Source organism: Phascolarctos cinereus, unplaced genomic scaffold (genome assembly GCF_003287225.1).
Source record: "Phascolarctos cinereus isolate Bilbo 61053 unplaced genomic scaffold, phaCin_HiC Scaffold_1;HRSCAF=81, whole genome shotgun sequence".
NCBI classification, from domain to species: Eukaryota; Metazoa; Chordata; class Mammalia; order Diprotodontia; family Phascolarctidae; genus Phascolarctos; species Phascolarctos cinereus.
Window position 1 is genome coordinate 215,924,816 of NW_027555514.1, and position 24,915 is coordinate 215,949,730.

The following is a 24,915-nucleotide window of genomic DNA, read 5'->3' on the forward strand; positions in this document are numbered from 1 at the left end:
AATTATCTCCTATTTATCCTGTCTCTATTTCATAGCTGTTTTCATGTCTCCCCCATTCAACTGAGAGCTCCTTGGAGCCCAAATTGTCTTTTACTTTTCTCCATATCCCCGCAGCTTGACTCAGTGCCTGGCACATAGTAGGTATTATGTGCGTGTTCATTCCACCAGTCCTCTCTCCCCTCCACACCCCCCCCCCAATTTAGGGGCTAAGCTCCTTGAGATCAGGGACTATCTTTTACCTTTCTTTGTATCCTGTTCCGAGAAGGGACCAGGTGTGGAGGAGGGGAAAGGTCAACTTTCCTATAAGAGGAAAAGCAAAGGGAGAGAGAGAATTCAATTTTAGGGCTCCGCATCCCAAACTGCCAAAAGTAAGCCCTACCCTGAAGCTGCCCAACCCGCCTGGGTAGGGGAGGGCAAGGATTGTGATCACGTGCTCTGGACAGGCCTAGGATGGTGAACTACGACTCCCGGCGTCCCACGCGAGTCGCGCCTAAATGACGATGCACCCGCTGATTGGCCGGACTCTGATATTTGAATGAAGGGCTGGCGGGCGAAGAGTATGGTACCGTCTGGTCGTCTTTCTGAACTCCTTTTTTCTCGTGGCTCCCTGACCCCGACTGAAGGCAAGTGGGGGGCGCCTTTTACCTCCCAGATCTTCGTCTTACCGTTGGGGAAAGTAGAAGGGGCAGCGGGGAGGGGGTGGCTTTCTGGAAGCTTGTTTTGCATGAGGCGGCGGGGTCGGGATGAAGCGGGAGAACGAAGTTTTGGCCTAAAGTGAAAGAGACTCTCCCTCGGCCTGGCCGCTGAGCCCGGGCGTGGATGGAGTGTCTGCGGGGTGGGGGAAGGGCGGCCGTGGGAGCCGGGAGACGGGGACGGGGAACCGGGTGGGTGTCATCTGGGCAAGCAAGGGATGAGCCGGAGTGCAATCCACTTGTGCGGACAAGGAGGGTCCCCAAGTAGTCCTTAAGGGCAGAACTGCCCTCTAGAGTGACATCTCGTTCTAATGAACAGTTCAGCCAATAAGACACTGATATTAAGTCTCCACTATGTGCCAGGCACTTATAGATGGGAGGAAGGTAAAATCTACAGACCTTGGCAGCAGACTGGTTGGGGAGTGGGCGGGGTGGGGGGAGGAGGGGGAGGCAGGCAGTGAGGAGTCAAGGGTGACGCCCAGGTTCTGGGAGGATGGTGGTACTGACCCTCCACATAAATAGGGAAGTTAGGAAGGAGAAAGGGTTTTGAAGAAAAGATAATGAGCTTAGTTCGGACATGTTGAGTTTAAGATGTTTAGGAGACCTCCATTTGGAAATGTCTAATAGGCAGTGGAGATGAGAGACCGGCAATCAGCAGAGAGAATGGAGCTGGATAAGTAGAGATGAGAACTGAAACCATGGGAAGTGAGGAGATCACCAAAGGAAATAGTATAGAGCTAGGAATGGGCATACTTTTTTTGTAAAATGACTAGATGGCCAAGTATTTTAGGCCTTGTGGGCCAAGAGGCAAAATTGAGGATGCTATGTAGGTGCATACGTAACAAGAAAAAACAAACTTCCATGACTTTTTTATTGATGAGATTAAAAATATAATAATAATTGGGTGCAGGTTTTTATTTTTTAATACAGGTCTTTTAGTAGAATGGAATTATTTTTCTAGGGGATAATATTTTGCTTAATTGGGGTCCAAAGTGTTCCCTTTCATTAAAATTGATTGCAAACATTCATCAATTAATGCTGATCTGTAATGAGAATTTTATGTATTTCATCTTTGAAAATATCTTTTCACATGGATAGGTATGCCAAATACTGATATGAATCCAGGAACATATGATTTTAATTGAGCCAAAAGGCTTAAAGTCTTTAAACTAGTTTGTTTTCTTTGGACACATTTCTTCAGCTGCTGTAAACACATTTAAGATTTAACTAACTTTCTTGGCTAACAAATGAGCCACTTGGAAACTTCTCATTTTTAATTTTTGTCAAGAAATTCTGCTTTCATTTAAAGTTTTCTCATTTTTCTGACCATTGCTTTCCTGTGAGTTGAGAATATTGTGTGCTTTGTCTGGTAATGTCAGCATATATTCTTTTAGCACAGGTATAGTGTTATTGGCAGCTAGATGGCCCAGGGGACAGAATGCTGTGCCTGGAGTCAGGAACACGTGATTCCAAATCCAGCCTTAGACATTTACTAGCTGTGTGACCTGGGCAAGTCATTTAATCTTAGTTTTCCTTAATCATCTGGAGAAGGAAATGGCAAACCAATCTGTCTTTGCCAAGAAAACCCCATGGACAGTGTCCTCGAAGAGTCGTATATGACTGAACAACAACGATAGTGTTATTACATAATAAATATAATGCCTTGTCTTTTAATTCGTTATCAAAATAAACTATACTCCACTTAAAAGAGCGACATTTGAAGTCCACTTTTTTGAGAAACACTGTTGAATTATAACTGTTATTACATGTCAGGAAATAGTATTCTTTTGATTTTTTTTAACCATTTAAAGTGTTTTTTTAAAAAAAGCATTCTTAGGTCACAAACCTACAAAAGCAGGCTGCCAACTTCTGATTGAAAAAATAGAAAAGGACCCAGGACAGAGTCCTGTGGCACATCCATGGTTAGTAGGCATGACTTGGATGAAGATCCAGCAAATGAGACTAAGAGAACCTGGAGAGAGTAATGTCATGAAAACCTAAAAAGAAGAGTATTGAAGATGGTGATTGACATGTCAAATCTGCAGAAGGGTCAAGAAGGATGAAGATTGAGAAAAGGCCATTAGGTTTAATGATTAAGAGATTATAATTAGTAATTTGGAGAGCAGTTTTGGTTGAATGATGAAATTGGAAGCTGGATTATAGAGAGTGAGCTACAGAGATGGTCATATTCTTGATCCTAACATCACCCACCAATGCTCCACTTCTGTGTTTATAAACTCTGAAATTCTCTTATCTGATTACATTGTCAATCAATCTACCTGTCTTTTAGCCTTGTAACCTCAGAGCCTGTTCTTCCTCACTGTGATCTCCAATCCCATGACCCTTTAGTTCTTTACCAGGTCATCATCACTGTACTTTCTTCCCTTCCCCATCTTGACTGCTTAGTGAACCACTTCCAAGTCTACACTTTCCTCTTCTCTTGAATTCCTTGTACCCTTATCCTATCACCAGTCTTGCCCTCCTAAGCCTCAGCCCTGAATTGGTCTCACTGTCCTTTGTCTTCATTCCTATTCATGTGCTGCCAAATAAAGCAGGATGAAAGAAATAAAACATTGTTGACTGGATCTACTACAAATTTATGTTATATAAACTCAACTGGGCTCTTACTACAGTAAGTCAATCCCTTTTTTTTTAGTCAGTCCTTTTAAATGTCCCTAATTGATTGATTATCCTACTCTCCACCTCAGTTCTTCCGAATCTTTTCATCCCTCTTCAAGTCTTCCATTCCTATTACCTTCTCAGCTAGAACTTTGCCTCTTAGTTCACTGTAAAAATAGAGAAAAGAGTTTTCTTCATGGGTGGCAGCTAGGTAGCACAGTACAGGACCTGGAGATAAAAATTCTGCCTCAGATACTTATAAACTGTGTGATCTTAGACAAGTCACTTGACCCCTACAGTCCTCATCTGTAAAATGGGGATATTAGTACCTACCTCACGGGGTTGTTGTGAGGATAGAATGAGATAATATTTGTACTTTGTAAACTTTATTGCACTGTGCAAATGCTAGCTGATATTATTGTTGTCGTTACACCTCTGTAAGATAAAATTTCCAAGTACTGTTGTGAAGCCCATATGAAGAAACAGATTCTGAAGCATTAAATGACTCGTATAGGGTCACACGGCCCCCTCAGTCAGCTTCTAGTTTGGAAGAAGGATACACTCACAATTCACAGTATAACCAATACACAAATAAACCTAAATAAACATGGTATTGCTTCAGAGATGGATCTGTGATCCGCACTAGGACTTCATCCATAGCCCTTGCCTAAGTAAGTTACTGAATTCTTGTATAGCCAAGTCCAAATGAATTTATCACCTGGTGGCCACCTATGTTGCGATTAACTTTTTTTGAATTTATTTAGGCTAGTCCCTGAAAGACTTGCCAGCAGGGCTGTATCTGCTAGAGCCAGTGTCTCATTTGTGTAACCTTCAAAGTGAGTGAGGGTCCTACTTGATAAAAAGAGGCATGCTAGGTGGTGTAAAACAATCTGATATGCAGTCTAGGTGGGAAAAGGCCATTATCAAGGAGAGATTGATAGATGGGATGACATGGGTCTTTTTTGCATACTTACTTAATATTGAGTTTATCTTTCCATCTAGCTGGACATAACTAAGTATCCTGAATCCTTTTTCTATTTTGGCAGCTCATATGGGCCATGAAGAACTTTAAAGGAACAGACTTTGGAAAATGGATGAGCAGCCAAGAGGAGGCCAAGGCTTTGCTGGTTGACCTGAAGGTTAGGGTCATTGGTGGGCCAGGATACTTTCTGCCTTTTAGAGACTGGAATGTCTTCCTGAGGTTTTTACCAACCAGCAATGAGTAGTATTATCAGAGAGGACCTGAGTCGAAAATGAGATAACCAAGCTGGGGTGTCTTGGAGGTTAAAACCTCTCACCTCCTTTTTGTTAAGTTAATAAGACAAAAGATAGACATTATTACTGAATGACCTGATAAGCCCCCTTTCTCTACCTCCTTCTTTCCCTTGGTAACCTGATTTACAAACTCCTTTCCTTTCAGGAGTTCCTGTCCAGACCTCTGGATAGCCCCACAGGCCGCTCGCTTGCAACAGAACAACGACTGGCATGTGATGGCATTCTGAGGGCCTGCAACCAGCAAGTGGTGGCTGGGCTGGCTTGCCCTGAGCACCTGGGCAGCCTCTTAGCGCTGGCAGAGTTGGCCTGCGATGGCTACTTGATGGCAACCCCGCATCGCTCACCCCTCTACTTGGAACGGATCCTCTTTGTCCTGTTACGGAATGTTACTGCCCAGGTGGCCCCAAAAGGTGTTCGTCGCCTGACCCAATCATTGCATGCTTGCCTAGTGCAGCATGTGCCTGTGGGTGCATCCCAGGATTACGAGGCTATTGCCCGAGGTGCCTTCTCTTTGCTCTGGAAGAGGGCAGAAGCAATCGGGGAACTGCGATCAGCCTTCTCTGTTCGCCTGTGGGCCCTGAGCTTCCTGGTTCTCCTGGAAGATGAAAGTACCCCCTGTAAATTCCCCCTTTTTGCTTCCCCAACGGCTTGTCAAGCTGAAGCTGCCTGTCGGCTCTTTGAAGCTAGTGGGCAACATTTGAGTAAGGCAGATGCCTGCTTCCTCAGTGAACAGCTCTCTACCTGTGTGATCAAAGTGCTGGTTGGTGAGGAAGCCTGCCCCTCACATCCTCTCTCTCCCTGCAGGGCCCTCTGCCTCCTAGAGCTCACCTTAGAACAGTGCCGGAGGCTCTGCCTGAGCAACTGCTGTGAGGAGGCCACTAGGGCTGTGCAGGAAGCCCGTGGTTATCTAGGAAACACAGACCTGGCCCCTAGCCTCCAGTTGTGCCTCTCTGGGGTAGAACTGCAGAGCTTGCTGGCAGGAGCCTGTGAGGCAGTGGGTGAGCTACTGCGCAAGGCTGCAGTTACCCTTGGCTTTGGGGTCAAGGGCCCACCGTCCTCACTTAGGGCCCTTGTTGAGACTTGCCAGTTCATCATCTCCATCCTAGAGAGTAATACCCTGAAAAAGTATGACGTGGACACCATCCTCGGCTTTGCTGCCTTCTTGGGCAAATACTGTCATCTTCTTCGCCAGCTTCGGGACAGTGTAAGTGATGTAGGAAGGGGGAGTGGGTTGGGGAGGATCCATCTCAAATTCCCTGCCAGCTGAGCGTCGCTGGTCAAATCTGGGAACTCTTACTGTGACCTTGACAGGCTTGTTGCTGGGCTACATGTAGCCAGCTGGCAGCATGAGATATTCAGAGTTGGCAATAGTCCTTCTGAACCACCTTGCTACCTCTCCTGATCCTTCTCTTCTGTAGCTCAGGCTCTCCCATCATACTTGCTTCCCCATTAACTAGTTTTCTGCTACTTCTTACCCTTGTAGACTCCTGTGGATTGCCCCAAGCAGCATCAGGTCTTGGCTCAGATGCATTTCCATGGGCTCCAACTCTATACCAGAATGGTTTATGATTTCTTCAATGGTTCTAAGGTACTCTTGGGTTGGTGCAACTGGGTGATAGCTCTTTTCCTAAAAGTACTGCTTTGGTCCTGCTTAAAGGACCCAGACGGACAAGTTGAGTACTGTTGTTGCTGCTGTTATTTCTTTTAAGTGGCGGCAGGGGTTTGTTGCATTCCCTAATCTCACCCCTGTGTTTCTTTAGGTAACTGATTTGGCTGACCTGACCCAGCTAGTAGAGAGTTGTCACTGTGCTGTTGTCTGGATGCTGGATGCTTTAGAGGGTCTGAACGAGCAAGAACAGGCGGAGTACCTTGGAATCACTGGTTAGTGCCTAGGTGTTCTCTGTTAGGGTGCTCATGGAAGGTATCTTTCCACTTGTTGCATATTGTGACAGGTATGTCCACATAGAGCCTTTCCTAGAAGGCTGGCCAAGCAAACAACACTTCCTATGGGCCTTTGTCACTTTGGAAGTTACGAAAGACTGTAGAAGTAACTGTTCTCGTCCCTGAACCTTATAGGCTAAAGGAATAGAGAGGAGTTGTCCATGTACAGCCATCCTTTCAGTTATCCATGGTAATAGAAAGAGAACAGTGAAGTGTTTAATGAAATACATTACATATAATTGAGAGTTCATATGGTTGAAAATCCTACACATGTAGGGAATAAAGAACAGGCTAAATATAGTGCTAATCTAGGAAAACTTTATGAAGGAAGCCAAATCCTTTTAAAGGGAGATGAGGGAAAGAGTTGTTGGCACATGAAAAAAAAATTGATGCTAGCCAAACTGTGCAATGGCCTGGAAGGAAGTTGTTTGTTTGCTTTTTAATGAGACCTGTGATTTTATTGGGGCACATATCTCCCTGGGAGGAGTACCCTTCATCAGTACAGTATTTAGGCACCTGTAGTTTAGTCTTTGAGTTTCCCAGGCATGGAGAGGTTAAGTCAGTTGCTCAGGGTCACAGTCAGCATATATAAGGAGGACTTGAGCCCAGAACTTGCTGACTTAGAGATCAGTTTTCTCTCCATGTGCCATACTACCGATTTTACTTAGGGAGAAGTAAATTTGTCTAACTGGAATGGTTTGCCCAGGCTCAGATATTCCCCCCACCCCGTTTAGCAATTGAGACAGGAGTGGGGAATGGGAATTGGACTTCTTCTAATATTCCTTTCTCTTGCCTGGCAGCCTGCTGCACCAGTCACTTGGCCTATAGATTCTACAACCAGAAGCTCTATACTGAGGCCAGTTCTGTCACTGAGCCTTTCTGTCAGAAGATAGGATTGGCAAAGCCTGGCACATACCCTGGAGTGCCTCCAGAGAAGGTGAGGAGGCAGGGGCAGGGGAGGAATGGACATAATGAAGATTTGGGATTTGCATGGCACATGGGCATTCTGTTATGTGAGGCTGTATCATAGATGTGCTCAGGCTGTGTCCATTGGCTTCAGAAGTGTTCTCTTCTTAGCTGGAGAGTCTTACGTGGTTAAGAACCTGGACTCTTGGGTAAATTAATCACACCAGTCTTTTTATTTTGGGGGGGGCAGGGTTTGGGGAGGGGAGGCAATTGGGATTAAATGACTTGCCCAGGGTCACACAGCTAGTGAGTATCATGTGTCTGAGGCTGGATTTGAACTCAGGTCCTCCTGACTCCAGGGCTGGTGCTCTATCCACTGTGCCACCTAGCTGCTCTAATCACACCAGTCTTAAGGTTTGTCTTTCCTTTTCTCAGTCTGTGTTTACCTGATAGTATTGTCTTGGTTAGATGTAAACTTGCAAGAAAACAGAAATTACGTCTCTCTCCTTTCCCCCTTTTTAAAAATCCATCATTTTTTTTTAGCATGTCATTTACTTATATACACCCCCCAAAAAAAAAACCCTCTCATATAAAAAAGAAGTTACACAAACTTGACCTATTAGTAGCCAGTTCTGACAGAGCAAGCAACATTTTTCACCTATTCTTTCCCCTACTCTGGAAAATGGATATGATCAAAAAATGTTCTTTGCTGTTTAAATATACACTTTTGAAGTTGTTGTACATGTTATTTTCTTGACTCTACTTTCATCACTACATATTACTTCATTAAATTCTTTCCCGTATTTTGTTTTCCACCCTCTTTTTTTAGTTTATTATTTCTATTTTTCAAGAAACAAATATTTAAAAAATTAATCTGGCCTTCCCACTACTCCTGTATCCCATTGAACAAATTAAAAACGAAACAAATAGTCCAGCAAGACAAATTCCCACATTAACCATGTCTAAAGATATATGTCTCTTTCTGCATTTTAAGTTCATCCCTTCTTTCAGGAGTAGAGTAGACTGTTTCATCACCTTCATTCTTCTGGACTCATGGTTTATCATTGCATTGATCAGAGTTCTCAAGTCTTTCAAAAATTTTTTTTCATAATGGTGTAATTGTAGTATATATTGTTCTTTTAGTTCTACTCACTTCACTTTGGATCAGTTCATAAAAATCGTCCCAGTTTTCTCTGTTTTATTTTTTGTTTTTTTCTTTTTTGGTGAGGCAATCAACATTAAGTGACTTGCCCAGGGTCACACAACTAGTAAGTGTCAAGTGTCTGAGGTCAGATTTGAACTCAGGTCCTCCTGTCTCTAGAGCCAGAGCTCTATCCACTGTGCCACCTCGCCCCCCCCCAGTTTTCTCTGAAATTGCCCCATTTTGTTATTTCTTATGGCACAATTATGTTTCTATACCTCAGTGTGGTTAGCCATTCCCAACAGGAGGAAACCCCCTTATTTTCCAGTTTTTGGCTACCACAAAAGGAAATGTTATATATAGATATATATAGTTACATATAGATCTTTTTCATCTTTCTTTGATTTCTTTAGGGTATAGGCCTAGTACTGATTTTACTGGGTCAGAAACTGTACACAATTGGGTAACTTTCTGGTGCAATTAAAAATTGTCTGGGAGAGGATTCTGGGAAGATGATGGAGTAGGTCAGAAAATTTCAAGCTCTCAAGATTTCCCTCCACAAAAGAGATAAAATAGGCCTCTGGTCGAACTTAGATCCAAAAAAATAAGAGTAGGGGCAGAAGAGGGGTCCTCCTGGGACAATTGGAGAAGATCTGAAGAAAAATCCCAGGATGAGATTTCCTCCCTGTGCAGAGCAAACATCTCCAGGCCAGGGTCAGAGTAGTGGCAGCCTGCTGAAACAACAGCAGACAAGCCTTGAGGTGAGCTGGTGTGGGAGGCTGCCTCTGCCCCAGCCACAGGAACCCAACACCAGACCCAGGTATGCTACGGAGACTCACGAGAAGGGACTAGCACACACTGGTGAGTGCAGAAACAGTGGGGTGGGCGCTTACAGGAGGCTGGGGGTCTTGGTTTGAGTTCGAGGTCAAAAGGGAGAACTGAAGAGGATCAGAGGCCCAGAGGCACCATGCCCCATGCCCCAGGACCAGAGGTGATTATAAAAACTAAACTATTACCAGAAAAATGCACAGGCAAAGGAGAAAGAATCCAACCATAGAGGGCTACTATGGGAATAGAGAAGATCTGAGTGCATCTTCAGAGGAGGATGATGAAGCAAAGTAACCCCGTTCTACCCCAAAGAATAATATCAAATGGTCACCTGCCCAAAACGAATTCATTGAAGACCATGAAAAAGACTTTAAAAATCAAATGAGAGGGATTGAGGAAAAACTAAAAAGAAAAATAAGAATAATGCAAGAAAAACAAGAAGATTATGAAAAGAAAGTCAACCAATTAGAAAAGAAAACCAAATTAGAAAACCAGAATCTTTTTTTATTATTAATTTATTTATTTTGATTTATCAACAATCATTTCCATAAGCTTTTGAGTTTTAAATTTTCCTCCCCCTCCCTCACCACTTCCCTCCCCAAGAGGACACAAAATCTGATATAGGTTATACATAAACATTCCTATTAAACATATTTTCACATTAGTGATGTTGTAAGTAAGAATTACAACCAATAGGAGGAACCACCAGAAAGAGGAAACAAAACAAAACAGAAGAAAAAAATAGCAAATAGTATGCTTCTATCTGTATTCAAGCTCCATAGTTCTTTCTTTGGATGTGGATAGCATCTTCTGTCATGAGATTTTTGGAGATGTCTTAGATCCTTGCACTGCTGAGAAGGGTTAAGTCTATCAATATTAGTCATCGCACAATGTGGCTGTTACTGTGTACAATGTTCTTCTGGTTCTACTCACTTCACTCAGCATCAGTCCATAGAAGTCTTTCTATGTTTTTCTGAAGTCAGCCTGTTCATCATTTCATATAGCACAATAGTATTCCATTACGTTCATATGCCACAACTTGTTCAGCCATTCTCCTATTAATGGGCAATTTCCAATTCTTGGCCACCACAAAGAGCTGCTATAAATATTTTTGTACATGTGGGTCCTTTTCCCATTTTTATGATCTCTTTGGGATACAGCCCTAGAAGTTATATTGCTGGGTGAAAGGCTATGCACATTTTTATAGCCCTTTGGGCATAGCTGAGATCCAGAATCTTAAGGAAGAAAGTGACTCCTTGAAAATCAGAATTGGGCAAGGGGAAGCCAGTGGAGTTATAAGAGATGAAGGAATGACAAAAACAAAATATAAAGATGAAAAAATAGAAGAGAGTGTGAAATATCTCATAAGAAAAACAACGGATCTAGAGAACAGATCAAAAAGAGAAAACGTAAGAATAATTGGACTACCTGAAAGTTCTGATCAAAAAAAGAATCTCAATACAATAATATAAGAAATAATTAAAGAAAATTGTCCTGAAGCATTAGAACAAGGGGGAAAGTAGAAAAACAAAAAACACACTGATCACCACCTGAAAGAGCTCCTACGAGGAAAACTCACAGGAATATTAGAGTCAAATTCCGAAATCCCCAGATCAACGACAAAATCTTATGAGCAACAAGAAAAAAACAATTTACATATGGCGATGCCCACAATCATTATCAAATAAGCCTAGCATTGGCGACATTAAAAGATCGCAGTTCTTGGAACACTAAATATAGAAAAGCAAAAGAACTGGGTTTCTGGCTGAAAATATACCCAGCAAAGCTAAGCATAATTCTAAATGAAAAAAATGGGCATTTGATGAATTGTCAGGCTTTCAGGTCTTTGTTTAAAAAACAACAACCCTGAACTCAATAGAAGATTTAACATACAAGGGCCAAGACAAATGTAAGGTACATACCAATCGCCAATTACAAGGGACTAAATAAGGATAGAATGTTTATTTTTTATGTATGAAAAATGTAAAATCTTTGTCTAAGATTGTTATTAGTAATTAGGTAACTTATAAGGAAGATTGGGGTAGACCTGAGTGTGATATGACTTCAAAAAGTAAAACCATTCAAGTACAGCTAAAAGAGTAGTTATCTCATACAAATGAGGTGCAAGAGGAAGAACCAATACAGAGAAATTAGATGGGGCAGGGGGGACTGTTAGTTCTGAAAACCTACTCTCATTGGCAATGGGTTTAAGAGGGAAAAATACATATACATTTAGAAGAGTATAAAAATCTTGTAAATTTAGAAAAAAATAAAACTCAGGGGATAGGAAGTGGGGAGAGGATAAAGGAGGGATCTTTAGAGGGGGGGTGTGGGAATAGTTTAAAAGAGGGATATAGAAGAGGGTTTAGATTTAGGGGAATGGGAGGATAAGGGAGGGATTGCTGGAATGGGGGTATAAGTAATAGGAGGGTAAGGTAGCAGGTAGAAGTAAAGTAGAGGAGTTAGGAGAGAGGAAAAAAGATGCACAAATGTAAACACAAAGATTAGGACTAGAACCTCTTAGTATATATTTATATATGTATGTGTGTATGTATATATGTATAAGTATATGTATGTATCAGTACCTATATATAAATATATTCAATGCTCAGTTGTAGCCTTGGGGGTAGTGGGTAGAGGGGAGGGCGGGGCAAAAAAGAACAAAGTAAAAAGTGTACAGCTGAGAACCAAAAAAAACCTACAAGGAAGCAAAGAAAAGATGGACAGCTCTCAACATAATGCACAGTATTTAATATATAGGCTTTCTTGACATGAACAGTTATTGCTCTATATTTTGAATCCTCTTCTATGTTCTGCCGTGCACATGGCATTTTTTTTCTTATTTTATATTTAAGTTTATGATGTTTCTTATTTTCTTATTTTATATTTAAGTTTTAGCATTTGTCTAAAATAAAAATTAAAAATAAATTGTCTGATAGTTGTGAGGTAGAATCTCAGAGTTGCTTAAACTTGCATTTCTCTAATTATTAGTCATTTAGAACATTTTTCAAATGATTGTTAATAGCTTGGATTTCTTCCTTTGAAAACTTAAGTGCTTCTATCCTTTGATCATTTGTTGAAGAGTAGCTCTTAGTCTTATACATTTGAATCAGTTCTTTATATACCTTGGGCTCTTGTTTTTGGAGGCAATTGGGGTTAAGTGATTTGCCCAAAGTCACACAGCATTAAGTATCTGAGGCCGGATTTGAACACAGGTCCTCCTGGCTCCAGGGCTGGTGCACTATCCATTGTGCCACCTAGCTGACCCCCTTACATATCTTGGAAATGAAACCTTTAGCAGAGAAACTTTTTGTAAAGCTCATTTCCTACTTACCTGTTTCCCTTCTAATTTTTACTACATTAGATTTGTTTTCATAAAAATTTTTAAATTTGATAAAACCAAAATTTTATCTTCTGTGATCCTCTCTATCCTTTGGTCTTGAATTCTTCCCTATATGTAGATCCAAAAGATAATTTCTTCCTTACTCCTCTAATTTGTTTATGATGTGATCTTTTATATCCAGGTCACATATCCATTTAAGTCTTATCTTGGTATATGGTGTGAGGTATTGGAATAAACCTAATTTCTGCCAGACTGCTGTCCAGTTTTCACAGAAGTTTTTGTTAAATAGTGAGTTCTTCTCCCAGTAACTAGAATCTTTGGGTTTATTAAATATCACCCTACTATGTTTGCTTCTGTATGTGCCTAATCTGTTCCACTGTTTAACTTTTTTTTTAAACTAGTACTAAATTGTTATGATTACTACTTTGTAATAGAGTTTGAGATCTGGTACTGATAGTACCTTCCTTCCTTACCACCTTTTTTTCATTATTATCCTTGAGATTCTTGACCTTTTGTTCCTCCCTATGAATTTTTTTTTTCTAGGTATGTAAAATTCTTTTGAGTATTTGTTACAGCACTAAATAAATTAATTCAGTTAGTATTGTCATTTTATTATATTGGCTTCAACAATTAATGTTTCTCTAGTTATTTAAGTCCATATTTTTATATAGAGTATTTTATACTTTTATTTATATAGTTCTTTGGTGAGTCTTGGAAGATACACTCCCAAGTTACTTATAGCTTCTATAGTAATTTGAATGGAATTTCTCTTTCTATCTTATTGGGTTTGGTGTTTATGTAAAGAAACACTGATTATTTATGTGGATTTATCTTATATCCTGTAAGTTTTCTTGTTATTAATGATTTCAGTTAATTTTAGTTGACTCTAAGATGCTCTAGGTATACATCATATTATTTGCAAAAGCTATAATTTTGTTCTCTTTATAATTATTCCCTCAATTTCTTTTTCTTATTACTATAGCTTGCATTTCTTGCACTGTTAAATAGTAGTGCCGATAATGGGCATCTTTGCTTTTCTCCTGATCTTATTGGAAAGGCTTCTAACTTTTCCCCATTACATACAATGTTTGCTATTGCTGTTGCTATTACTATTTACTATGTTGAGGAAAAAGCCATTTATTCCTCTGATTTGTAGAGTTTTTAATAGAGTTGAATTTTGTCAAAAGCTTTTTCAATATCTATAGACATAATTATATAGTTTTCATTTATATTTTATTTGTTTATTATGGTCTGTTATGTTTATACTCTTCCTTGTGTTGAAGCAACCTTTCATTCCTGGTATAAACTAAACCTGGTCATACTGTATAATCTTTCTAATATGCTGTAACCTACTTACTGATATTTTATCTGTAGGGTTTCTTTTTTTTTTCTCTGTTTTGTCTATCTGATTTAGGTATCAAGACCATATTTGTATCATAGAAAGAGATTAGAAAAGTACCTTCTTTTCTTACTATTGAAACAGCCTATGTAGTATTGGAATTAATTTTTTGGCTATTTGATAGCATTTACTTGTTATTCAGTCCATCTGATCATTCACTTTTTTCCTTTGGGAATTCATTTATAGCTTGTTTAATTTCTTTTTCTGATAATTGGTTATTTAGTCTATTTCTTTTATGACTGATTATTTTATACTTTTGGAAGTATTCACCTAATTCCTCTAAGTTAGTTTTGTTAACATTTAATTGAGCAAAATACATCTTAATAATTTTCTTTATTTTCTCTTCACTCACGTGAGTGCTCCTTTTTTATTTTTGATATGAATAATTGGGTTTTCCTGTCTTTTTACCTAAGGTTATCTGTCTGTTGGTTTAAAAAAGTGGTTAAGCCAGCTTCTAGTTTTATAATGTTTTTATTAAAATCTTCTTTAATTTTCATAATCTATACTTTGTTGTTTAGTGAAGATTTTTGATTTGTTGTTGTTCAGGTTGTTTTTTTTTAAATTGCTTACCCAATTCCCCAATTTGTTCTTTTTCTCTTGTTTATTAAGGCATTCAGAGATACCAATTTTCCCTTCAGAACTGCTTTAGTTATGTATGATTATTGTCAGCAGTTCTTATAATTTGCTTTTTGACCCATCAGTTCTTAAGAAAAATGCTAGTCTCTAATTACTTTTAAATATTTTAAGGGTCCCTTATTAAATATAATTTTATTGCATTATGATTAATAAATAATGTGTATTTATTATTTCTGCTTTTCTATATCAGTTGGTGAGGTCTTTGTGCCCTGTACGTGACCAGTTTTTGTAAAGGTGTCATTTACAGCTGAGAAGTAATGTAAATTCCTTTCTATTCTCATTCTGTAAATGTCAGAGGTTTGTCATACCTAACTTTTCTAAAATTCTACTTAGGCCCTTTCTTGTTTAGTTTTGGTTTGTTAAAGGGGTATATTATCTATTTTTATCTATCTGTGTTATATATATTAATTTTTCCCTTCAATTCAATTAACTTTTCCTTAAAATATTTAGATGTCAGTAGGGACATCTATATTAAGTACTGAGGTTGATTCGTTGTCTACGGTGCTTAATAATGCAATTTCCCTTCTCTTCATTTATTGTAGCCTTACCTGATAATATGATTGCTGTCCTTGTTTTTTTGAGTTCAGTTGCTGAAGCCTAATAGATTTTGCTCCAGCCCCTCATTTAATTCTGTGAATCTTTGTTTTTCAAATGTGTATCTTGTAAATAACATTGTTGTATTCTGCTTTTTAATCCATTTTGCTGTAATCTGTTTTATGGGTGAATTTGTTCCATTTGCCTTCATATTTTGATTGTTAATTGTGTATTTCCATTTGTCCTGTCCTCTTATACTTCTTCCCTCTCTTTACTTCTACCTCTTGTAAATGAGAAGGTAGTAGAAGAGAGAAAATTTTCCTGACACTTGTGATCTCTAATTGAGTAGCCTGTTTCCTCTCTTTTTATTTTTTCTTTTGCTTTTAAATCCTCAGTCTTCCTCCCTCCTGTATTCAAGATTGTTTGACTTATGACTTATTCCCTTATCTGTTCTGCCTTCTCTCCTAGAACCCTCTCCACTCCTGTCTTAACTCCTCCCATCCTATTTCCCTTTTAAGTTGAATATATTTCTATTCTGAGATCTCTGTGTGTGGAAGGAGATATGATTGTGTTCAATCCTTCTTTATCCCATTCATATAAGAGTAAGGTTTATTAGATGCACAGTTCCTTAAGCCTTTCCTTCATGACTCTATACTTTTAATCTTATGCACTTGTATGGTAATGATTTCCCTCCCCTACTTCCTCCTTTGCTTCCCGGCATATTCCCCTTGCCCCTCCTCAGTGAACAAGCATTTATTAAGTAATTATTATATGACAGGCACCGTGTGCGAATACAGATACAAATAGAAAGAGTCACTCTCCTCAAGGAGCTCACATTTAAGTAGGGAAGGATAATGAACACATGAGGGAATTGAAAAATGGGGCAAGAAGGTAGCAGCTGGTGACCTGGTGGAGAAAGTCTGGTTGAAATGAGTCAAGAGTACAACTTGAAGAGGAATTAATTTTTCCCTCCTAATTTTGTCTTTCACCTAAGACCATTAAAATAGAACACAACCACTGACAGGTCCACAATCATTTTAACTTTTATCTCTGAAACTTAAAAAGACATCAGGATTCTGAGAAGATATTTGTTTCTCATCCCTCTATTAACACATAAACAGTTCTTTGTCACATATTTCCTTTCACTTATACAAATATGTATGCCTTTCTATGTTTTCTCTGGCCTCTGCATTTCAAATTTTCAGATATCTTCTCAGCTCTGGCCTTTTTTCAGCAGGAATGCTTGCAAGACCTCTAGTCTATTAAAGGTCCTTTTCCCTCTGTATATTATACTTTAGTTTTGCTGGGTAGGTTATACTTGGTTTTATGCCTTTATCTCTTGCCTTTTGGAATATCCTGGTAGAAATCGCCTGGTCATAGAGTATGATCTTTGTGGTATATTGCTATAATCTTGCTAATATTTTATTAAAATTTTTTGCATCAATATTCATTAAGGAAATTGGTCTATAATTTTCTGTCTCTGTTTTGGCTCTTCCTAGTTTAGGTCTCAGCATCATGTTTGTGTTGTTAAGGGAATTTTGTAGGATTACTTCGCCTATTTTCTCAAATAGTTTATGTAGTATTGGAATTGGATGTTCTTTAAATTTTTGGTAGGATATCATTTGTGAATTCATCTGGGGATTTTTTCTTAGGAAGTTCATTGATGGCTTGTTCAATTTATTTTTCTAAGATGGGGTTATTTAAGTATTTTATTTCCTCTTCTGCTAATCTGAGCAATTTATATTTTACTAAATATTTGTCCATTTCATTTAGATTATCAGATGGCATACAATTGGGCAAGATACCTCCTAATCATTGCTTTAATTTCTTCTTCATTGGCGGTAAATTTACCCTTTTCATTTTTGATGCTGGTAATTTGGTTTTCTTTTTTTAAAAAATCAAATTAGAAGGGGAAGAGTCAAGATGGTGGAATAAAAGCAGTGACTTGCTTGAGCTCTCCCCTAAACCCCTTCAAATACCTGTAAAAATGGCTCTAAAGAAATTCTAGAGCAGCAGAACCCACAAAAAGACAGAGTGAAACAAATTTCTAACTTAAGACAACCTGGATGGTTGATCGGAAAGATATATTGAGCCAGGTAGGAAAAGGAATGCAGTTTGGCATGGGCGCTCAGGCAAAACAGGCCTCAGCAACCTGGAGCAGCCCTCAAGAGGACTGAATCATGGGCAGCTGTGGCAGTTTCCAGACTTCTCAACCCATGAATACCAAAGCAAACTTACAAGGTCAGTAGTAAAAGTCTGTGACTGTGATGAGAGAGAAGCTCAGAAGCTGTGTGTAGCCCGAGGTGGCAGCTGCTTCCAGAGCTTCTGGCCCACAGACTTACAGGGAATCTAGTGGCTGATCAGAGGGGGATTGCAGGGATCTCTCTGCTGGTGCAGGATTCTCTTGCTTTGCCCATGCTTGGATCTGGGTCACAGTTCTGGGTGATGGTCCTGGGGTGAGGAGGAGTGCTGGGGTGGTGGAACTTGTGGTGGTGCAGAGAAAATCTTCCTCATAGTTCCAAGGCAGAAAAGAGTGCTTGTGGTCACTCACAGACCAGAGCATAAGCCAGGAAAGGAGTAAACACCTAGTCCCTTATCATACCACCTTGGAAGAACTGAAAATTTACAAGTCCCTAGAAGTATCTCTGAAAACAGCTGCACAAAACTCCTGAAGCTTGGGATAGTACATTCTCCACACTGGAAGCAGACCCCTACCTTAACAAAGAGTTTGTAACTCAAGTAATTGGCTGGGATCATAAGCACATCTTGCAAAAAAAGTCAGACCATAGAATCTTTCTTTGGTGACAAAGATCAAAACATACAACCAGCACAACAAAGACAGCAAAGTCAAAGCTCCTATATCCAAAGCCTCCAAGAAAAATATGAATTGGTCCCAAGCCATGGAAGAGCTCAAAAAGGATTTTAAGAAGCAAGTAAGAGAAGTAGAGCAAAAACTGGGAAGAGAAATGAGAGTGATGTAAGAAAATCATGAAAAACAAGTCAATAGTTTGGTAAAGGAGACCCAAAAAATACTGAAGAAAGTAACACCTTAAAAAATAGCCTAATTCAAATGGCAAAAGAGGTCCAAAAAGCCAATGAGAAGAAGAATGCCTTAAAAAATCAAATTAACCAGTCGTTCATCTATATTGTTTGCTTTTTTTTCCCATAGAACCAGCTCCTACTTTTATGTATTAGATGGTTTTCTTTCACTTTTATTAATCTCTTCCTTTGATTTTCAGGATTTCCAAATTGGTGTTTAGTTGGGTATTTTTGATTTGTGCTTTTTGTAAATTTTTTTAGTCGTATACCTAATTCGTTGATCTGCTACTTGTCTATTTTATTGATGTAAGCATTTAGCTATATAAATTTTGCCCTAAGTACTGCTTTGGTTGCATTCCATAAATTCTGGTATGTTCTCTTTAGTGAAACTATTGATTATTTCTATGATTTGTTCTTTAACCCACTTGTTCTTTAGGATTAGATTAGTTTCCAATTAATTTTTAATCCATCTTTACATAGGCCTTTATTAAATGTAATTTTTATTGCATCACGATCTGAAAAGGATGCATTTAATATTTCTGCCTTTCTGCATTTGATAGTGAGGTTTTTATGCCCTAATACGTGGTCAGTTTTTGTATAGGTGCCATGTGCCATTGAGAAAAAGGTATGTTTTTTTCTTTCCCCATTCGTTTTTCTCCAGAGGTCTGTCATATCTAACTTTTCTAACATTCTTTTCAGTTCCTTAATTTCTTTCTTCTTTATTTTGTGGTTAGATTTATCTAGATCTGAGAGGGAAAGTTGAGCTCCCCTACTAATATAGTTTTTACTGTCTATTTCCTCATTTAACTTCTCCTTTAAAAGTTTGGCTGCCATACCATTTGGTGCATATATGTTTAATATTGATATTACTTCATTATCTATGGTACCTTTTAGCAAGATGTAGTTTCCTTCCTAATCTCCTTTAATTAAATCTGTTTTTGCTTTTGCTTTGTCTGAGGTCATGATTGCTGCCCCTGCTTTTTTTGCTTTAGCCGCAACATAATATATTCTGCCCTAGCCTTTTACTTTTTACTCTGTGTGTCTTTCTGCTTCAAATGTGTTTCTCGTAAGCAACATATTATAAGATTCTGGTTTTTTATGTACTCAGCTATCTTTTTCCGTTTTATGAGTGAGCTCATCTCATTCACATTCACATTTATGATTACTGTGTATTTCCTTCCATCCTGTTTTTCTCCTGTTTATACTTCTCCTTTCACCTTCTCCCTTCTCTCCAATTTTTTACATCTGATCACTGTCTCCTTCAATTTGCCCACCCTTTTATCAGCCCTCCCCTTTCTTTTTCTCCTCCTCTTCTACTTTCTTATGAGGTAAGATAGAGTTCTATACTGAACTAAGTGTAGGTCATTCCCTCTTTGAGCTAAATCCAATGAGGTTCAAGTGATGCTCACCTCCCTCCTTTTTTTTCCTCTACTGTAATTTCAAGCCTCTTCATGTGAGCTAATTTATCTCATTCTGCTTCTCCCTTCCCTCTTTTCCCAGTGCAATCCTTTTTCTTGCCCCTTAATTTTTAAAAATCATCCCATCAAAGTCAACTTATACCTTCACTGTCTCTCTATGTATACTCCTCTAACTGCCCAAATAGTGATAAGGTTCTTAAAGAGTTACAAGTATCATTTTCCTGTGCAGGGATGTAAACAATTTAACCTCATTGAATAACTTATATTTTCTCTTTCCTATTTCCCTTTTTAAGTCTTCTATTTGAAAATTGAATTTTCTTTTTAGCTCTGGTCTTTTCATCAGAAATGTTTGAAATTCCTCTATTTCATTGAATGTCCATTTTTATGTTCAGTTTTGCTGGGTAGTTGATTCTTGATTGTTACCTAAGTTCCTTTGCCTTCCAGAATATCATATTCTAAGTCTTCTGCTTGTTTAATATAGATGCTGCTAGGTCCTGTGTAATCTTGACTGTGGATCTGAACTATTTGAATTGTTTTTTTCTGGATGCTTACAGTATTTTCTCCTTGACCTGAGAGTACTGGAATTTGGCTATAATATTCCTGGGAGTTTGCTTTTTGGGATATCTTTTAGGAGGTAATCAGTGAATTCCTTCAGTTACTATTTCACCCTCTGGTTCTAGAATATCAGGATGGTTTTTCTGGATAATATCTTGAAAACTGCTGTCCAGGCTCTCTCTCTCTTTTTTTTTATCATGGCTTTCAGGTAGTCGAATAATTCATTAATTATCATTCTTGGATCTATTTTCTCAGTCAGTTGCTTTTCCAGTGAGATTTTTCACATTGTCTTCTATTTTTTTCATTCTTTTGATTGATTCTTTATATCTCATAGAGTCATTAGATTCCACTTGCTTAATTCTAAGTTTTAAGGAATTATTTTCTTCAGTTAGTTTTTGTGCTTTCTTTTCCATTTGGACAATTTTACTTTTCATGGAGTTGTTTTCTTCAGTAGGTTTTTACCTTCTTTTCCATTTGGCCTCTTCTATTTTTGGAGAAGTTGTTTCCTTCCATGGATTTTTGTACATCTTTTTCCATTTTTTGTGCTTCCTTTACCAAGCTTTTTTTTTTTTCATGATTCTCTTGCATAATTCTCGTTTCTTTTACCAATTTTTCTTCTGCCTCTCTTGATTTTTGAAATTCTTCTTGAGCTCTTCCAGGACTTTTTTTTTTTGCCTGAGACCAATTCATAGTTCTCTTTGAGCCTTTGTGTGTGGGTGTTTTGACATTGTTGTCTTCTGATTTTGTGTTTTGATCTTCCTTGTCACCATAATAGCTTTCTGTGGTCAGAGTTGGTTTGTTTGTTAGTTAGTTTTTTTTTTATCATTTTCCAGACTATTTTGTGACATTTAAAGGTGAGCTCTGCTTTTTGGGGGATGGGGGCCCTGTCACAAGCTTCTTGGGCCACAGTGGCCTGCTGCATCAGGGTCTCTGGGCCTGGTGGCTCACCTGCTGCCCTGGGGTTGCAGTTTGGCAGTTGTCTGCCACGGGGCCTTGGTTGCTGAGCTGTGAAGGGGCTAGAGGCTTCCTGCTGGCTTGTCTGGATACTGCCTGAGCTGGGCTCTGCTCCCCTTTTACCTGAGTGAGACAAACCTTTCCTGCAGTCCTTCTAAGTTATCTTGAGCTGGAAAATTCTTTCACTCTGACCTTTTGTGGGTTCTGTCACTCCTGAATTCATTTGCTTTAGCATGGTTTAGAGTTTGGGGGGAATTTGGGAGAGCTTGGGAAAGTTCCTGCCTTTTCTCTGCCACCTTGGCTCTGCCTCCACACTCTAGTTTTTTATTTTTATTGATACCTTTTGTTTTTAATCACCTTCATTTCCAAATATTCGGCACCTCACCTGAATCTCATCATATATACACTTGTTTCACACGAGTAACCTTCCCTTTCTGTAAGGAAGGGAGGAATCAGTTTCACATTTCTCTTAGATGACAAAATGGGTCATTACAATTAACAGTGTTCATTTTCATGTTTTTTCTTTCCACTTACACAGTTGTTATTATGTATATTGTTTTCCTGGGTCTACTTCTTTCTCTGTCAGTTCAGCTTGTTTTGTCTGTCTTTTTTGTATTCCTCCTGGGTAATGTTTCTTATGGCACAGTCATACTCTGTTACATTCATGTACCAAAACTGGCTTAGCCATTCTCCAACTGATGATGTAGAATCTGCCTTTCAATCTTTGACATCCCTGGAATATATGCCTAGCAATATCAAAAGGAATGAGTATTTTAATCACTTTTCTAGCATGATACCATATTGCTTTCCAGAATATTTGGACCAATTCATATCTCTACCAACAGTGTATTGGTGTACTTCTTTTTTAAATGATTTAATGATCTTTTTAAAACTAAGTTTTATTGATACCATCACTGTCTGCATTGGGTCTTCCCTCATTTAAAAAAAATACTGTTAAGCAAACATAACTAATGCAGTGACCAAGTTTGTTGGTAACATCCTGTCCTAGGAATCCTCTGTCTCTCTACTGAGAAAGGAATTATGTTTCAGTGTCTATTATCTGATACTATTATCGGTTGGAGGTTTTTTGTTTTAGTTTTTTTATTTATAAACTTAATGATGATCAAAAAACAAATATATCAGTATACAAAGTAGCATGAAAATGATTGTAGATAAAAGTTTGAGGTTCTATTACATATAGTTTGTTTTTTAAAAGTGTATATTAAGTTAAACAAGAGTCCTCTTAAGAACCTTTTCTTATGTATTTTTAAAATGTTTAACTGATGTCCTTTTAATTTAACACGATTCCAATCACCCTTTTCCCATTGCTTCTCAAATGAATAGAAGCCCTCCTTCATAACATATATAGTAAAGCAAAACAACTAAATATATTAGCTATGCTTGAATGAACTTCTCATTTGGCACCTTTAGTCCCTCACCTCTTTTCCACGAGGTGAATAAGCTGGTCTTTTTTTTTTTTAAGAAGCAGTTAGGATTTATTACTTTTTTTTTTTAAAGTACTATAGAAGGCAAATTCAGGGATTCATTTAAAAAATTTTTTTTTTCCAAGAACAAAAATTTTCCTTTTCTCCCTGACCTCCTCCCTCCATTGAAAAAGAAAAAAGAAAACCTTTGTAACAAACATACATAGTCAAGCAAAACAGATTCCTTCATTGTATACCTCTTTCTACAACTTCTTCAATGAGGACTATTTTCATATATTGTCGTCTTTGCCAGTTTAACTGAATGTGAGTTGACACCCAGAATCAATTTTAAATTTTTTTCTTATTAGAGATTTGGAGAACTTTAAAATAACATTGTTGTTAGTAGTTTGCAATTCTTTTGAGAACTGTTTGTTTATATCCTTTGACTATATATCCATTAAGGAATGAATGATACTTGACTCAGATATCTGTTCATTTTCCACCCATCTTGGATACCAGACCCTTATCAGAGATATTTGATAGAAAAAATTTTTTCCTCAGTTGACAGCTTCCTTCTTAAACACTTTGCTTTGATTATTTTTTTTTTGTGATTGAATATGTCTTTTATTTTTTGTGGTAACCTCTATCCCTTGCTTAAGAATTATCCTCTGCCCAAGATTTTATTTTATTTTATTTTTTGCCCATAGATTTGAAAGAAGCACCTTTGTGTTCTGTAAGTGAAGCCATGCCCTTTTTTAACTTTTCTCTTTCACTAGTGCTTGTGGCATGATTTAGTGGTGAGACTGGGTAGCAGAGGACAGTTGAGGGCATTCTGTCACATTTATTGAGAAGTCTTCTACTTAGGCTCTACTCAGTGTGAAGAATTGAGATTCAAAGGAAATAGATGAAGTGCCCGTCTGTACTTCTAAGGAGGCAGTAGTCTGGGGTGGAGGTGGGGGGATGACATCTTTACAAAACAACAACAACAACAACTTATTTACCTTTTGCTTTTATATCATCTACATTTACCACTATTACCTACACCTACCCCTTCCAGAGATCTGGCATGGACATACTTTGTAATAAAGAAGAAAAGAGATGGTTCATTGAAACTAACCAAGATGTCAAAAAAGTCTGATGCTACAGAGTAAAGAAGTAGTCTAGGATGGCTGCTTTAGGGACAAAAACTACTTTTGAGCTGTTTCCTTAAGTGACAGTGAGGGGGCAGTCCTAGTGTGGGCAGTAAAAGGCTTGTAAATCAGCCCTGAAGTGAAGGCAGCAATGTACAGAGATGCTAGACCAGAGGGAGCCTTCTAGGGAATCATCAGGGACCATGGCCTGAAGTCTGAGGAGAACAGCATCACTGATACTTTTTGTTGTTACATCGTAACTATTTATGAAATCCATTTCTACCAACGTTCCTATTTATTTTTTATTTTTTTCTTTAATATAAATTTATTTATTTTAGTTTTCAACATTTACTTCCACAAGATTTTGAGTTCCAAATTTTCACCCCATCTCACCCCTTCCCCCACCCCAAGATGGCATGCATTGTGAATATCCCTTCTCTTAATCTACCCTCTCTTCTATCTCTCCCCCTCCCTTCTCTTATCCCCTTCCCCTTCTGTTTTCCTGTAGGGCAGGATAGACTTCTGTACCCCATTTCCTATATTTCTTATTTCCCAGTTGCATGTGAAAACACTTTTTTTTAAAACTTGTTTTTAAAACTTTGGGTTCCAAATTTTCTCCCTTCCTCCCTCCCCACCCACCCTCATTGAAAAGGCAAGCAACTCAATATAGGTTATACATGTGCAGCTATGCAAAACACTTCCATAGTAGACGTGTTGTGAAAAACTCTATTTCCCTTAATCCTATCCTGCCCCCCCCATTTATTCTATTTTCTCTTTTGACCCTGTCCCTTCTCAGAAGTATTTGCTTCTGATTATCCCGTTTCCCAATCTGCCCTCCTCTCTATCATCCCCTTGCTCTCTTGTCCCTTTCCCCCCCTATTTTCCTGTGGGGTAAGACAGATTTCTATTCTCAATTGAATGTGTGTGAAACAAAGATTTTGAAAGAAGAGCAGTGGGGGTCGAGAGAGGCAGTTTTTTGCAAAACCTACCAATGAACACCCATGTCCCCTTCTCCCACTGGCCCCCCCCTTGCCACCCACCCCCAACTTCTGAGAAGAAGGGGAGATGTGTTTCCTGAACT

General features: G+C 38.6%; 1 protein-coding gene across 1 annotated transcript in view; it reads left to right on the top strand.

The window, feature by feature from the left end:
* Positions 1-532: 532 nt before the first annotated feature.
* ESPL1 (extra spindle pole bodies like 1, separase) overlaps positions 533-24,915 on the top strand; it is a 45,671-nt gene continuing 21,288 nt past the window's right edge. Inside the window, exons 1-6 of the mRNA XM_020966259.2 lie at positions 533-623; positions 4,358-4,450; positions 4,732-5,790; positions 6,070-6,174; positions 6,347-6,467; positions 7,328-7,464. Coding sequence (XP_020821918.1) covers positions 4,370-4,450; positions 4,732-5,790; positions 6,070-6,174; positions 6,347-6,467; positions 7,328-7,464 — 1,503 coding nt within the window. The 5' untranslated portion in view covers positions 533-623; positions 4,358-4,369. The remainder of the gene's footprint in view (positions 624-4,357; positions 4,451-4,731; positions 5,791-6,069; positions 6,175-6,346; positions 6,468-7,327; positions 7,465-24,915) is intronic.